Below are 14,997 nucleotides of genomic sequence, written 5' to 3'. Positions count from 1 at the left end.
CACATTTTCCACCTACTGTGTTTCTTGGGTTACTCCTTTTATTTTCTGACATTGTGTAGTGCTCTCTAAGCCTCTGTTTTTCTCTAATTTTTTACCCTTTCTCTTCCTAATGATGTAGTTCTATTACTCCTGCACAGTTCTGAACTTTTTTTGTTCCCTTGGTCTCTATATAGCGACTGAGTTACCTCTACACCCCTAAAAAGATTGTCCGCTTGCTCGAAGTTGCATCAGACTGTTAAAACTACTCCCAGGCCAATTTGTCGCCGCCTTTGTACAATCCAGTTTCAGCAAGAACCCTGCTCTTTTTAACCAATATGCCTCCTTCTCTATGTCTGAACACCCCTGTTATCTAATCTTTGATCAATTTCTGCTCCTCCACCATCCCCAGGGTGATGTGTCATCACCTGCTCTGCCTTCAGCAACATTCCAACTTAGTGGGTTGAGCCAGAAGGCCACCTCACCCCGGTACTTCCGCTTAGTCAATTCCCATCCCTGACTCTCCCCTCAACATCCTCGCCTAGCAGTGGTCCCCATGCCCACCTTGAAAGTCCTGTATAAAGTCTACCTTCCCTCACTTTAACAAGGGTCTTTGCACAATTTTGTTTTTCTTTCTTGAGTGCTCCTGACACATGTTTGACATCTAAAATTTTTCATTATAACTTAAATAGCTACAAAAGATATCATTTCTAATGACACTGGAGATGTTGACATTTTGCTTTATTATTTCTTTTTCTTTTTTTTTTTTTTACTGGAAAGTCAGATTTACAGACAGAAGGAGGGACAGAGAGAAAGATCTTCCATCCGCTGTTCTCATCCCCAAGTGGCTGCAACGGCCGGAGCTGTGCTGATCCCAAGCCAGGAGCCCGGAGCCTCTTCCGGATCTCCCACATGGATACAGGGTCCCAAGGCTTTGGGCCATCCTTGATCGCTTTCCCAGGCCACAAGCAGGAAGCTGGATGGGAAGTGAGGCAGCCGGGAAACGAACTGGCGCCCATATGGGATCTTGGCGTGTGTAAAGCAAGGATTTAGCTACTAGGCTAGTGCGTCGGGCCCTCTCTGTCACTCTTTATCACATCATGCATGGCGTCCCTGAGATGTGTGCATATATACATATATATGTACATATACACGCACCTCTGGGATGTGTACCTGGGAGGTCAGGGTTGATGGTTCTCAAGTACTTGGGTCCTTTCCACTCATATAGAGCACCCAAATTCGTGGCTTCAGTTTCACACAGTTGTAGCTGCTGTACCCATTTGGATAGTGAATCAGTGGATTGAAGAACTCTGGCTGTCTCTATCCCTGCCTTTCAAATTAAATAAAGACAAGCAAATTAAAACTTTAGAAAGAAATTGTTTTTTGGATTCAGGATTCAATGGATGGATATCACTTCTTTGCTTAAAACTGACAAAGCTCAATCCTTTAAAAAAAATATTAGACTTTTATTTATAGAGCAAAATTTGGCTCAAGACAAAATGGAGCAGAAAGTCCAAGGTCTCATACACATCGTCGCTCCAGCCTTTCTTTGTGTAGTGTAGTGTAGTGTAGTGTAGTGTAGTGTAGTGTAGTGTAGTATAGTGTCTCTCATTACTGCAATGGTGCATGTGTTGGCCTTCATAAGCCTACATCGCCACATTGATTCATCTTTGCACCACGATTCATCCTTGGTACTCTACATTGTAGGTTCTGATAAATGACTGATGACATGTATCTACCCATGTGAAAGACTCAGATGAAGTGGCTCCTGGCTCCTGGCTTCAGCCTGGTCCAGCTCCAGCTACTGTGAGCATTTGGGAGGTGAACTAGCAGATAGAGAATCTCTGTGTCTCCTATTCTCTCTCTTTCTCCTTCGATATGTCACTCTGTCTTTGAAATAAATAAGTCTTTTAAAAAATAAAACATGCAAGCAGGACTTGGTACTGTGGCAAAGCAAGTTAAGATGCTGTCTGCAGTGCCAGCATCCTTTAAGGGTGCAGGTTCATGTCCTGGCTGCTTCCCTTTCCTTCCAGCTCCCCCCTAATGAGACTAGTGGGAAAACAATAGAGGATGGCTCAAGTCCTTGGGACCCTGCACCCATATGGGAGACCAGGAAGACGCTCCTGGCTCCTAGCTCCAGCACATGCAAAGCAAGAACTTTAGCCACTAGGCTATTGTGCTGGGTCCTCAAATAAATAAATCTTAAGAAAAAAAAAGAATCAAGTAAAATCTAACAAGTAAAATGTACTTAACTCCAAATGTAAAAAATGCTCCACATACAATCAACATAATAAAGAACGTCGTATATTTAGGGCCCAGCACAATAGCCTAGTGGCTAATCCTTGCCTTGCATGCGCTGAGACCCCAAATGGGTACTGGTTCATGTCCTGGCTACTCCACTTTTCATCCAGCTCCCTGCCTGTGACCTGGGAAAGCAGTAGAGGATGGCCCAAAGTCTTGGGACCCTGCACCCACGTGGGAGACCCAGAGGAAGCTCCTGGCTCCTGGCTTTGGATCGGCTCAGCTCCGGCCACTGCGGCCGCTTGGAGAGAGAACCAGAGGATGGAAGACCTTCTTTATCTTTTCTTCTGTCTGTAAATCTGACTTTTCAATACAAAACAAATAAATCTTTTTAAAAAGAATGTCATACATTTAATGCTTCATACGAATTCTTCAGAGTCAGTGCATATTTCATACATGCAACACTTTTCCCTCTTTTGCTTTCATTTTTTTTGAAGTTAAATGCAATATGAAGTTGATAATTCGAAGTTTAACATAAAGCCATTTCTATATTTATGGTTGGATGAGATATTGTTCTCACCATGTGTGTAGTTCCCAGTTAGCCACGTGTGGCTTGTGGGTACCGTAAGGGACAACCCAATGCTCAAATTTTAGTTTCAGATAGTTGCTAATTTTGACACTGATGCTTATTTGGACAGTGTGTCAATGATGGTCCGCTCAACACTGCTTCTTTCCTCTCACGGCAACTGACAAGTTTGCGTTTTACGTACATGATTGCTCTTGCAGTTGCCCAGTGTGTTACTGAAAACATGGATGGAATCCAGTGTAAGAGCTACCAGATGAGTCTTACAGACCGGATATGAAACTCCTCCTGGGTTTGGACTTCAATGTTCACACCTTTACAAACAGCAATCTACAATGAGTCAAATTACTATTTTTAGTAATTTTACATGTTTTAGTATTAGTAGTAAATGTTTTTCCAAAAAGATAAAAATCTGGGGGTGGGGGAAAAACCTCTTTAACATTCTGTTCCTTTTTCAATAAACCAAGACCAAATTGCAACCCACTCCTTCTCCTGTGCCTTGGCATTGTTTGTCTTCTCCATAAAGTGAACTCATTTTCACTCCCACTGGACCTTTTAAATGTTTATTTCTCTGGGATTTCTTTTTTTTTTTTTTAAGTTTATTTTTATTTATTTGAAAAGCAGACACACATGCACGCACACGTGCGTGCGTGCACACACACACACCTTCCATCTGTTGGTTCAATCTGCCAAATGTCCACATCCATTGATGCCAGGCTGGGCTAAAGCCAGAAGCCAGAAACTCCTTCTCTGTCTCCACATGAGTGACAGGGTTCCAGGTACTTGGGTTTTCACCTGCTTCCTTCTAGCACATCTAGCAGCAGAAGCTGGAACTGCAAGTACAGTTGGGACTCAAAGGCGAGCACTCTGCTATGGGATGTGGACATTGTTTTGGCAGTAACACACATGATCTTCATTAAAAGAAGAGTGCAGGTCATAACTGCACCACTATGTCAGGTAACTCTTATGATCTTCTAGCATCCTAAACACACACCTGTAGGTCTCACCCTGAACGTGTCTCCAGACACTTGTCCCAGAAGCGCCTTGGGGGTGGGAAGGAGGCTTCCCAATCTGGAGGCACTCTAGGACCCAGGTGGCTAGAGGCTGTTCCTGCAGAAACTGTCATCATCCACGTCCCTTCTCACCCACAGAAACAAATGGTCTCTGGGTTTCCCCGGTGCCAACCCAGTTTACAGAAGCAGTCTCTGATTTTCCTTGCCCCTTGCCCCCAGCTGAAAAGTGGCACCACGGATCAACAGGCTAATTAAAGCCGCCTGCAAGTGCGGACATCCCATATGGTTCCCAGTTTGTGTCCTGGCTGCTCCACTTCCTGTCCAGCTCCCTGCTTGTGGCCTGGGAAAGCAGTTGAGGACGGCCCAAAGCCTTGGGACCTTGCACCTGTGTGGGAGATCTGGATCTCAACCTGGTTCAGCCTTGACCATTATCATTATTTGGGGAGTGAACCAGCAGGTGAAAAACCTTGTCTATCTCCTTCTCTCTGTAAATCTTTCAAATAAACAATTTTTTAAAAAAAGTCTTATATCAAGAAATGGGGACTGCTTTTAGCACCTTCTCCCCACATTGCTCCGTCCAGACGGAAATGGAATTGAAGACCTAAGCTGAGATACTAACACCGTACAACAATCGCTTAGAATCCTGTCATCCCAACACTGTGCACCTCCCAGGTCCCAAGTCAGTAATCTTTGCCTTCCTAGGACCTGGAAGACTGCTGGGCGGAAATACTTGTCAAAATGTGACAATAATAATAATAACAATAATAATAATTACAATTTGCTTCAAAAAAGGGGGGGTGGAAAATCGATGAATAAATACGTGGGGAGTTCTGCCCTTTTCTCACAAGTGTGGGGTCCTGGGCCGCCACAGCCCGCCCAGCGGCTCAGGGAACCCCAGTAACGGGGCACGCCCACCCAACGCAGAGAGCTTAGAAACACCGGGAACAAAATGACCGCGCCAGTCGCTGAGGAAGTCCTAGCCAAGTACTATAAAGACTTAAACCTTGAGGGGGGATTCCTTTGCAGGATTGCGTTTTACAGAAGGCAGCCCGGATCTACGATCTGGAACAACTTCTCGCCTCACGCCGGACCTGGCGAGGCGCACGAGGCTTGTCAGCCGGCTTGCCATCATCATCATCATCATCATCATCATCAGTTCGGAAATCTCGAGGCGTGGGGACAAGCTGCTGTCATGTTGGTCAAAGTGCGTCAGGTTGGCCGACGGTGGAGGACTGGTTTCCTGAGGAAACATTCCGCCTGGCTCCACAACCCTGCCACCTCGCAGGTCTGGAGGTCTCCCCAAAACCCTGCATCGGCCCAGCACCACAGCGCCCGGGTGTCAGGATTGGGAACAGTCCCCCCTTCCACACACACCCCGGCTCCCCCCACCCTGACCGGGACCGGCCACTGCCACGCTGGACGCCCAGGTCCAGCCCCCTCCGGCAGCAGACGGGCCAATGAACGCCGAGCTCGCCGCGCGTCCACGCAGCGCTGGCCAATCGCGGAGGGCCACGACCCTAGAAAGGCTGGGCGCGGCGCGGCTCGCCGCTTGGGCGGCGGCGGCGGCGAGCGCGCACTCGGGAGAGACTGACCAAGGGCCATGGTGGTGGTGGCAGCCGCACCGAGTCCGGCCGCTGGGGCTCCTAAAGTACTGCTTCTACCCGGTCAGCCCGCCGCCGCCGCCGCCGCCGCGGGAGCCCCAGCCGGCCGGGCCCTGCCGCTCATGGTACCCGGTCAGAGAGGGGCCAGCCCGGAGGAGGCGGCCGGCGAGGGGCCGCCCCAAGCGCGCAAGCGACAGCGCCTCACACACCTGAGCCCTGAGGAGAAGGCGCTGAGGAGGTGGGATCGGGAGCCGCGGGGAGGCCGGGGTCGGGGCGCTGACTGACAGCCCGGGGCGCTCGGGCGTCCTTGGCCTGCAGGGTCCGGTGCCAGCGTGGCGCGGGGCGGGGCGGGGCGGGGCGGCTGGACGGACCGGATCCGCCGCGCTGGGTGGAGTCCAATATTCTCCGGGTCTATTTTCTTTTACTTTCTCCCGATTTCTGTTAGAAATGAACAGGACTGGGATGACGCTAGCTGTCCGGTTTCCAGGCCCTTTGGCTGTGTGGCGACAGGCAGGTCGCTCAGCCCCTCTGGAGCCCATTAGGCTGCGCTGATTTTTTCTTTTTTTCGGAAGGGGCGCGAGGGTGAAATGGAAGAGCTGGTGAAGGGGGTGACAGGGTTGGGAGTCTTCACTCTAGTCACACGCAGGTACCTCGGCTGGGGGAGAGCAAGGCAGGCAGGGAATGTGGGTCGGTATTTGTGACCTTGCTTCCTCAAGTTTCTCCCAGAGTGGGCGCCCTGGCCCTGTTCCTCAGGGCACTAGGAGGAGGGGTGTGAGTCAGCCCATCCCAGACCTAGTGGGGTTTGGGGAGGGTGGATGGGTGGACTTCGGTCTAGATTTTTATCAGTCCAAGTGGGATTCTGCATGAGTTGGGGTTGGAGGCCGGAAATGGCAAAGGGGTTGGGGAGGGGAATAGAGGAGGAAAGTTCCTGATGATGCAAGCTGGATAGCGGCCGGCGGTGGTGGTGGTGGTGGTGGTGGTGGTGCCAGGTTGGGCTACGTGGCGCCGAGGAGGCCCAGGCAGATGACGCCATCTGGGAGAGGACAGAGCCAGCCTTCCAGGCTGATTGACACAAGCCTGTGGGATTTTGTTTTGCTGCGCAGTTTTAGGGTTCTGTGAGGGGAAGGATCCAGCTTTATGCCGTACATTCCGATGAAAGCCCCAGCTGGCCAGGGTTTTCAAATAAAGATAGAAATAACCCCTGAGATGACTCAGTGTGTGTGGTACATTCCTTTTTCTACGCAGGAAACTGAAAAACAGAGTAGCAGCTCAGACTGCCAGAGACCGGAAGAAAGCTCGGATGAGTGAGCTGGAACAGCAAGTCGTGGATTTGGAAGAAGAGGTAAAACTAGAGGGGGCCAAATGCTTTCTTCCATCAGGCGACTGTCTGCTGTGACTGTCCTGGCATTTACAGCCCACGCCAAGTTCTTTCAGTGCCTGTCGGAACGTTTTAGCATGTGTGCTTTAAAGCTAAATTAGTGGAACTCGGGGTACGATAGGTAGCTGGGGGAGGCTTGTTGAGAGTGGAAATAATTGATTCTGGCAGATACAGTATCATGGCTTAAACTTTAGCTTCTTCCTGGCTTGGCCAAAAGGTCACAAAAGTTTCCCTTTGTCTCCCGAGTCCGCCTGTTATCTAATCTTAAAGTTTGATCCATTAACTGGTTCACTTATTTATTTATTTTAAGCCGTATTATTTATTTAAAAGGCAGAGTCACAGAGAAAAAGACAACAGACACCATCCTGTGCTGGCGCACTTCCCATCTGGCGCAGAGCCGTTTCCAGGTCTCCCACGTGGGTGCAGGGGCACTCGCACCTGGGCCACCTTCCACTGCTTTCCCAGGCACATAGGCACGAGCTGGATTACCGTTGGAGCAGCGGGTGTCCATGTGGGCACTGCAGGCGGCTTACCTTGCCCTGCCTCCATGAGGGCCCCCTGGTAACTGGTTCTTAGAATGAACACAGTTATTCAGTACCAGATTTTTGGTTTGTTTTGGTTTTACAGTGTACTATTACCACCACTTTTATTGCTCCTTGCCAGTTCAAAAGAGGCTTTCTTCAAAACATCATGTGCAGATAGATGAAAGCCACACGTCTGTGTTGCTGAAGTCGTAGTAGTGCTTGGAAGCATTTGTTTATTTTTGACCCCACGAAATAGCTCTTAAATAGCTTGTTTTTCATATGTATGGCCCATTCTGCTAATATCTGCCATAAACAACTGCATAAGCCTAGGATATCCAAAAGTTCAAGGAAAGGAAATCCTATTATAGTGTTTACAAGATGGAGTCCTTCATGGGGCCGGCATGGTTTCTGCTCCTGTGATGGTGCTGTTCCATAGGTGTGCAGGTTTTAGTCCTGGCTGCTCTGCTTTCCATACAACTCCCTGTTAATGAGTCTGGGGAGGCAGCAGGTGATGATCCAAGTCCTTGGGCTTCTACCACCTCTGTGGGAGGCCTGGATGGAGTTCCAGGCTCCTGGCTTTAGCTCCAGCTGCCACCATTTGGGGGGTGTATCAGCAGAGGAAGGATTGATCTTCTTTCTTCAGCCTACCTTTCAAACATTTTTTTAAAAAATATGGATTCTAGGGCCTGGTGCGGTAACCTAGCGGCTAAAGTCCTCGCCTTGAATGCGCCGGGATCCCATATGGGCGACGGTTCTAATCCCAGGGGCCCCGCTTCCCATCCAGCTTCCTGCTTGTGGCCTGGGAAAGCAGTCGAAAACGTCCCAAAGCCCTGGGACTCTGCCACCCGCATGGGAGACTTAGAGGCTCCAGAGTCCTGGCTCCAGAGCTCTGGCCGTTGTGGTCACTTGTGGAGTGAATCATCGGACAGAAGATTTTCTGTCTCCTCCTCTCTGTATATCTGACTTTGCAATACAAATGAATAGTTCTTTAATTTAAAGAAAAAGATACCTCTCTCAGTCTCTCTTTAAAAAAAAAATGTGGATTTTTAAATGGAAGCATTTGATGTTTTGCCTCTTACTTTCTTCCAGAACCAAAAGCTTCTGCTAGAAAACCAGCTTTTACGAGAGAAAACTAATGGCCTTGTCATTGAGAACCAAGAGTTACGGCAACGCCTGGGGATGGATGCCCTGGGTACAGAAGAGGAGGCGGAGGCCAAGGTAAATGATCTGGATGTTTGGTGCCCTCTGTAAGAACTGGATCCAAGTGGTTTATGTCCATACTTTAGCCCTCTGATCAAAAATGTTCTTGAAGCTTTTTTCTGGTTTTAAGACGCCTCCATGCAGGCAAGGTGGTTTTGTGTGTGTGTTTTGTTTTGTTCTGTTTTTTTATGACGTTTAATGAACAGTATGAAGTCCTAATAATCAAAATAAGTGGCATGGCTGTCTTAGAACAAGTCCTGACAAGCATCGATAGCAAACAAGATGTTCTGAGAGAGAAACATTAGGAAAACCAGAGTAGGTGTCAGCCAGGCTGGACTGAGGTTTGAATGCCACCACATGATAGTTCTTTGGCAGCTATGAATGAGTAGGGGAAGGAGTCACTTTCATGGCGACATCCCTGATAAAAGAAGGTCAATGCATGGGTGTCATTTAATCTATGGATTATGGCAAGTTTGATGACTCCACCAAATTGACATTAGTGCCAAGAGGAATTTTAAACTATTATTCAGGGCCCAGCGTGGTGGTCTAGCGGCTTAAAGTCCTCGCCTTGAACGCACTGGGATCCCATATGGGCGCCGGTTCTAAACCCGGCAGCTCCACTTCCCATCCAGCTCCCTGCTTGTGGCCTGGGGAAGCAGTTGAGGACAGTCCAAAGCCTTGGGACCCTGCACCTGTGTGGGAGACCTGGAAGAGGTTCCTGGCTCCTGACTCCGGATCGGCAAAAACACCGACCGTTGCAGTCACTTGGGGAGTGAATCATCGGACGGAAGATCTTCCTGTCTGTCTCCCTCCTCTCTGTATATCCGACTTTGTAATAAAAATATATAAATCTTTTAAAAATACATAAATAAATTATTATTCAAGAAAAAGTCTAGGCTTAACATCATTACAAAACTTAATTTTTTTTCAAAGAATTATTTATTTCTGTTGGAAAGGCAGATTTAGAGAGAAGAGAGAGAGAGAGACAGAGAGAGAGGTTTTCCTGTCTGCTAGTTCACACCCCAAATGACTGCAACAGCCAGAAGGAGCTGATTCAAAGTTGTGAGCCAGGAGCTTCTTCCAAGTCTTCCACATGGGTGCAGGGTCCCAAGGCTTTGGGCCATCTTCAACTGCTTTCCCAGGCTACAAGCAGGGAGCTGGATGGGAAGTGGAGCAGCTGGGATAAAAACCACTGACAGCCATATAGGTTGCTGGGGATGCAGGCAGAGGCTTAACTTAGTACGCCATGGTGACAGCCCCAGGAAGAAAAAAGATTATTTGAAAGGCAAATTTGCAGACAGAGGGAGAAATAGGAAAAGTTCCGTACTCTAGTTCACCACCTAAATGACCATAATACCCTGGTTTGGGCTAGGCCGAAGTCAGCACCTTGGAACCCCGTCCAGGTCTCCTACATGAATAAGGGCCCAAGCACCCAGGCTGTCTTGTTCTGTTCTACCTGTACATTAGCAGAGCTGGATTGGAAGCAGAGCAGCTGGGACCCACATGGCATGCTGGTACTGCAGGCGCTGGCCTAACTTGCCGTGCCACAGCACCATCCCTTCTATTACTTTATTCATGAGAAGACTGTTATTGAGAATGTCATGAAGCTGTCACTTACCAATCCCATGTAAATCTTTGCTCTGGGAAAGCATTTTCCACGTCATAGAAAATGACGATGCAGTTTCCTTTCTGATCCCTTGATGAAGGAAATGAAAAGCAACCCTGCTAAGGAAAAGACTTTTGACTCTAGCTTCTTGAAAACCGAGCATGCCTGGGGAGGCTGTGCCTGGGGAGGCTGTGCCTGGGGCCTTCCTGCTGAGTGCTCACTGTGTCCTTCCTACCAGGGGAATGGAGTGAGGCCAGTGGCCGGGTCTGCTGAGTCCGCAGCACTCAGACTACGTGCACCTCTGCAGCAGGTGCAGGCCCAGTTGTCACCCCTCCACATCATCTCCCCGTGGATCTTGACAGCGTTGACTCTTCAGACTCTGAGGTAGGCATCCTTCCGACTTCCCAAGTAGCTGTGTCCCTAGATGCTGGATAAACCTAACCAGACCAATGAAGCCAGAAGTTGACTTCTGCTGACAATGTTCTTAGTTCCAGCTGATGGAAAACACAGCACGGTGTAAATAATTGGGTGGGGGGTGGGAGTGTGCAGGGAGTCCCCTTAAGGTCATCCGAGTGCATAATGAGCGGTTTATTTTTTATGGGACTAGCACGAGGTAGTCTGGCTCGATTCTCCAGTGGATTCTGACAAGCTATGCTCACTCCATTTTTTGCGTCTTGCAGTCTGATATCCTGTTGGGCATTCTGGACAACTTGGACCCAGTCATGTTCTTCAAGTGTCCTTCCCCAGAATCAGCATCTCCCAGTCTGGAGGAAGTCCCACAAGTCTACCCAGAAGAACCCAGTTCCTTACCAGCCTCCCTTCCTCTGTCAGTGGGGACGTCATCAGCTAAGCTGGAAGCCATTAATGAACTAATTCGTTTTGACCACGTCTATACCAAGCCTCTGGTCTTAGAGATACCCTCTGAGACAGAGAGCCAACCTAATGTGGTAGTAAAAATCGAGGAAGCACCTGTCAGCCCCTCGGAGAATGATCCCTCTGAGTTCATTGTCTCTGTAAAGGAAGAACCTAGAGAAGACGACTTCATTCCAGAGCTGGGCATTTCCAATCTGCTTTCGTCCAGCCACTGCCTGAAGCCATCCTCCTGCCTGTTGGATGCCTACAGTGACTGTGGATACGAGGGCCTCCCTTCCCCCTTCAGCACCGTGTCCTCTCCCCTCGGTGTAAACCACTCTTGGGAGGACACGTTTGCCAATGAACTCTTTCCCCAGCTGATCAGTGTCTAAGTGATCCAGTACTGTTGTCCCTTTCCCTTGACTATTCCACTGCCTGGAGTAGAGCAAACAAACTAGTGTCTGTGCTTCATTCAAAAAGCCGAAGTAGAGGGTGCAGAATTTCCTCGAATGCATTTGTTCAGTTCTCGTAGATGAGCCCGAGAATTGTCTCTTCACATCCAGCAGTCCAAGGTCCTCAGGAATAGGTTCTGAGCTATAGATTTGGAGGTTTTATTTCCAGGGCAGTAGCTTGCCCTTCAGTACTTCTGTCAGTCTCCCAAACGGACTTCCCAGGTCCACTTTAAGTGTCTGAGAATGGACTTTGAACTTAGGATCGGCCCATGTCATTTCTCTCCCCACCCTGTCTCAGCATCCCAGGCTTGCCTCCAATTTTAGGTCCTGTAGTTTGCTTCTGCAAGCAGAGATTACCTGCCTGAGGGGGCTTCAAGTAAAGATCAAGAATCTTTTGTAAAATTACTGAAATTTACTATGTAAATGCTTTATGAAATCTTTCCTTGCTAGTATAGCTTCTGGAAGGTGCTTTCTCCATTTATTTAAAACTACCCATGCAATTAAAAAGTGCAGTGCAGCATTCTTGCTCTTGGATTTCTTCTAAGACTCTGAAGTTTCACCTTTTTTTTTTCTCTAGCTGGTTCACTGTTTGCCATTTATCCAACAAAACTGAGCATGCCAATTTTCACAGCAACTGAATTTTTCTGCTTGAGTTAATACCTACCTCAATTCCCGGCTGCTGTATGCTATGTAATCTACTGTTTGAGCAGTTACCTGAGACAATTTCTTCAGGCTAATGGACTGCTACCACAACTGGCAGGGCTAGAACCACTACAGTTGTAAGAATTATGAGGTCATGCCCTCCATGTCACTACCATGGGGAATAACAGAGCTGCAGATACACCAACACTTATCTACAAGGAGGGGTAGAAGTATCCGAAGGCTGCCCAAGGGCTTCGGAACTATGATGTGTTACAAGGATTTAGTATGTGAGAGGCACTGTCCTAAGCACTTGAAAGCTAGTTTTTATATCCTAGTATACTTTGGAAGAATTTTAATCTATTTAATCGAGCTGTTACAGGAAAGAACTACAAACATGAAATCAACCCTGAAACTAGATAAGTTCCATAACCCCCATTGTCCCTTATCATGTATCTTTTCTTGAGCCTCTTAGAGGATACTAAAAGGACTTCCAGATGAAGTCATTCTCTACCCATGCAGCATTCAAATGATGTCCTCTTAAGACTAGCTGTAGGGAGGTCAAGAGAACGGACCACAGGAGGCTGTAGTTTAAGCCAAGGCCAGGGAATGCCTTCAGTGTAGTGACTGGAGGTGGGTCTGTGAAAATGCTTGAAGGTTTGTCACCCCAAGATCCAGCTGCTGATGGCTGAGCCCACAGCAATAGCCTTGCTTAGTTGCTCAACTTTCTCAGTTGTAAATGTAAGGATGGCTCCTTGCCATCAGTAACGTTGACCTGAAAACTAATTCAGGGTTGCCAGTCTATTTAGGGATTATGGAAGCAGGTGTAATGATAGACGCATTTTAGCCTCCCATCATAATAAGCAGGTTGAAGTTGAGGCTCAAGTAATTTCCATTCAGTGACATCACATGAAAGAGGCAGCTGTACGAACAGGAGGGGACCTATGTGACCTATATAGACTATGGGGTTTCCATTTCCTGCACAGATGGGTGAAAATTGCCAAATACTATGCTCGGCCTTGAGAGAACACCTGCCATCCAGGGACATTTTCATATCGAAACACCAGATTGCCTGGTTAGAACTAAAAATCATGATTGTTGTGTAAAAACCAAACCAAGATCTCCTTTAAACACGGATGACCAGACACACATCTTTATAACCCTCATCCACAACTGCCTCCTTGCTTTCCCACCAGCCACTACTTGAGCAGAGACAAAGTAGGACCACAGGTGTAAGCAGAGTACTGTCCACTTCAGGCATACTTTATGCTATTAGTTCAATTTGAGTCACCTAAAAACTGAATTACTACTCCTTGAGATAAGCAGATCATCTTGTTATGCCCCAGTTACTGAGACCGCCGTCTTGTTGAAGCTCAGGTGTAAGCACCATTCTCACTGCACCTCCTTATGTCTAAAATGCCACTGAATTAACACAAGAGTTGAACTATACTGGCATACACAAAGCATAATCCTTCCAGGAATTTCATGTTAGACAGCCTTACGGTTTTACTCTAAAACTAGTGGAAAGAACACTGGACCAGAAAATGTGGATTATGATACTACAGTTATTATCCACTTAGATGGTTAGTTTCCAAATCTATAGAGTAGGTAAAGTTTTAGCTATAGTTTCTAAATTTGCATTAAAAAGAAAAAACCTTTGATTAAACTGCAGTCCAAATGTGCAATCTCCATTTATTCCTGCAGGCAACACTGCCACCCAGTGACCTATCTGGAGCACTGCCGCACAGTTGACCTATCCGGCCACTTACAGGAAGGGCAACATCAACATGGGACTTTCCTTCCCCCCATTTTTAAAGGTCTCCCACCTCCCTCTGGGAATTGTAACTAACAATTTCCAACTCCACATCTGAACTCTTTTTTGTTTATTTTTTTATTGGAAAGGCAGATCTGATTTACAGAGAGGAGAGACAGAAAGATCTTCCACCTGCTGTTTCACTTCCCAAGTGGCTGTAATGGCCAGAGCTGAGCTGTTCTGATCTGAAGCCAAGAGTCAGAAGCTTCTTCCAGGTCTCCCACGTGGGTGCAGGGTAAGGTCTACTACTTTCCAAACCACAAGCAGCGCTGGACCCCGTATCTCAACATTTTTTTCTTAAAGATTTATCTATTTTTGTTGGAAAGGCAGATATACTAAGAGGAGGAGAGACAAAGATTTTCCATCCACTGGTTCACTCCCCAAGTGGCCACAATTTCCAGAACTGAGCCAATTCAAAGCTCAGAGCCTCCTCCAGATCTCCCACGCGGGTGCAGAGTCCCAAGGCTTTGGCCCATCCTCAACTGCTTTCCCAGGCCAGGGAGCTGATGGGAAATGAAGCAGCTGGGATATGAGTCGGTGCCCATATGGGATCCTGGCATATGCAAGGTGAGGACTTTTAGCCACTATGCTACCGTGTCTGCAATACAGTCTGCCTATTTGAGCAAATCTGTTATAAAACTTACTTTTAACCCAGTTAAGGTCATCTCTTTAGGGTAAATATAAGTCCTTCACTGATACAAATGCTGTTTAACTACAAGTTAGAAGCAAAGATAGAATCAATTTCATTTACAAAAGTACATGAATACAAGTATCTCAAAAGTCCAAAACATTTAAGAAATTTTATTCAAAATAGAAACACCAAATTCTCAACTTAAAAAACTGACAGCAAATCTTCCAGACCTTTCCCAGTACTACACCATTCCTTTCCCTATCCAAAAAGAAAAACCAAGTTCTAGATCCAAAATACCAAATAAACCGGTTGATAAACATTCTTTTCATGGTCCTAACCCCTACTCTAGTTTGCTAAATTATACATTTGTACCTTTTCAAGAAAAAGTATGTTAAAAAAAAAAACCGATTAATATTTGTGAGAACTGGACTTCCTTTCTTCATATCAAGACCCAAACCACACGCACCCTACCCAAACTCAGAGAAAAT

The 14,997-nt window shown here is 47.2% G+C and overlaps 1 protein-coding gene across 1 annotated transcript; it reads left to right on the top strand.

Moving 5' to 3' along the window:
- Positions 1 to 5,352: 5,352 nt before the first annotated feature.
- XBP1 (X-box binding protein 1) lies at positions 5,353 to 11,946 on the top strand. The gene is given in 6 exon segments (XM_012928949.3): positions 5,353 to 5,652; positions 6,660 to 6,756; positions 8,406 to 8,534; positions 10,361 to 10,420; positions 10,423 to 10,506; positions 10,803 to 11,946. Coding segments are annotated over 6 exon segments (1,173 nt in total). The 5' UTR covers positions 5,353 to 5,413; the 3' UTR covers positions 11,367 to 11,946.
- Positions 11,947 to 14,997: the final 3,051 nt, after the last annotated feature.

This window comes from Ochotona princeps, chromosome 29 (genome assembly GCF_030435755.1).
Source record: "Ochotona princeps isolate mOchPri1 chromosome 29, mOchPri1.hap1, whole genome shotgun sequence".
Classification (NCBI taxonomy): domain Eukaryota; kingdom Metazoa; phylum Chordata; class Mammalia; order Lagomorpha; family Ochotonidae; genus Ochotona; species Ochotona princeps.
Note: the sequence above shows the minus strand (reverse complement) of the source record. Positions and strands in the feature narration are given on the sequence as shown.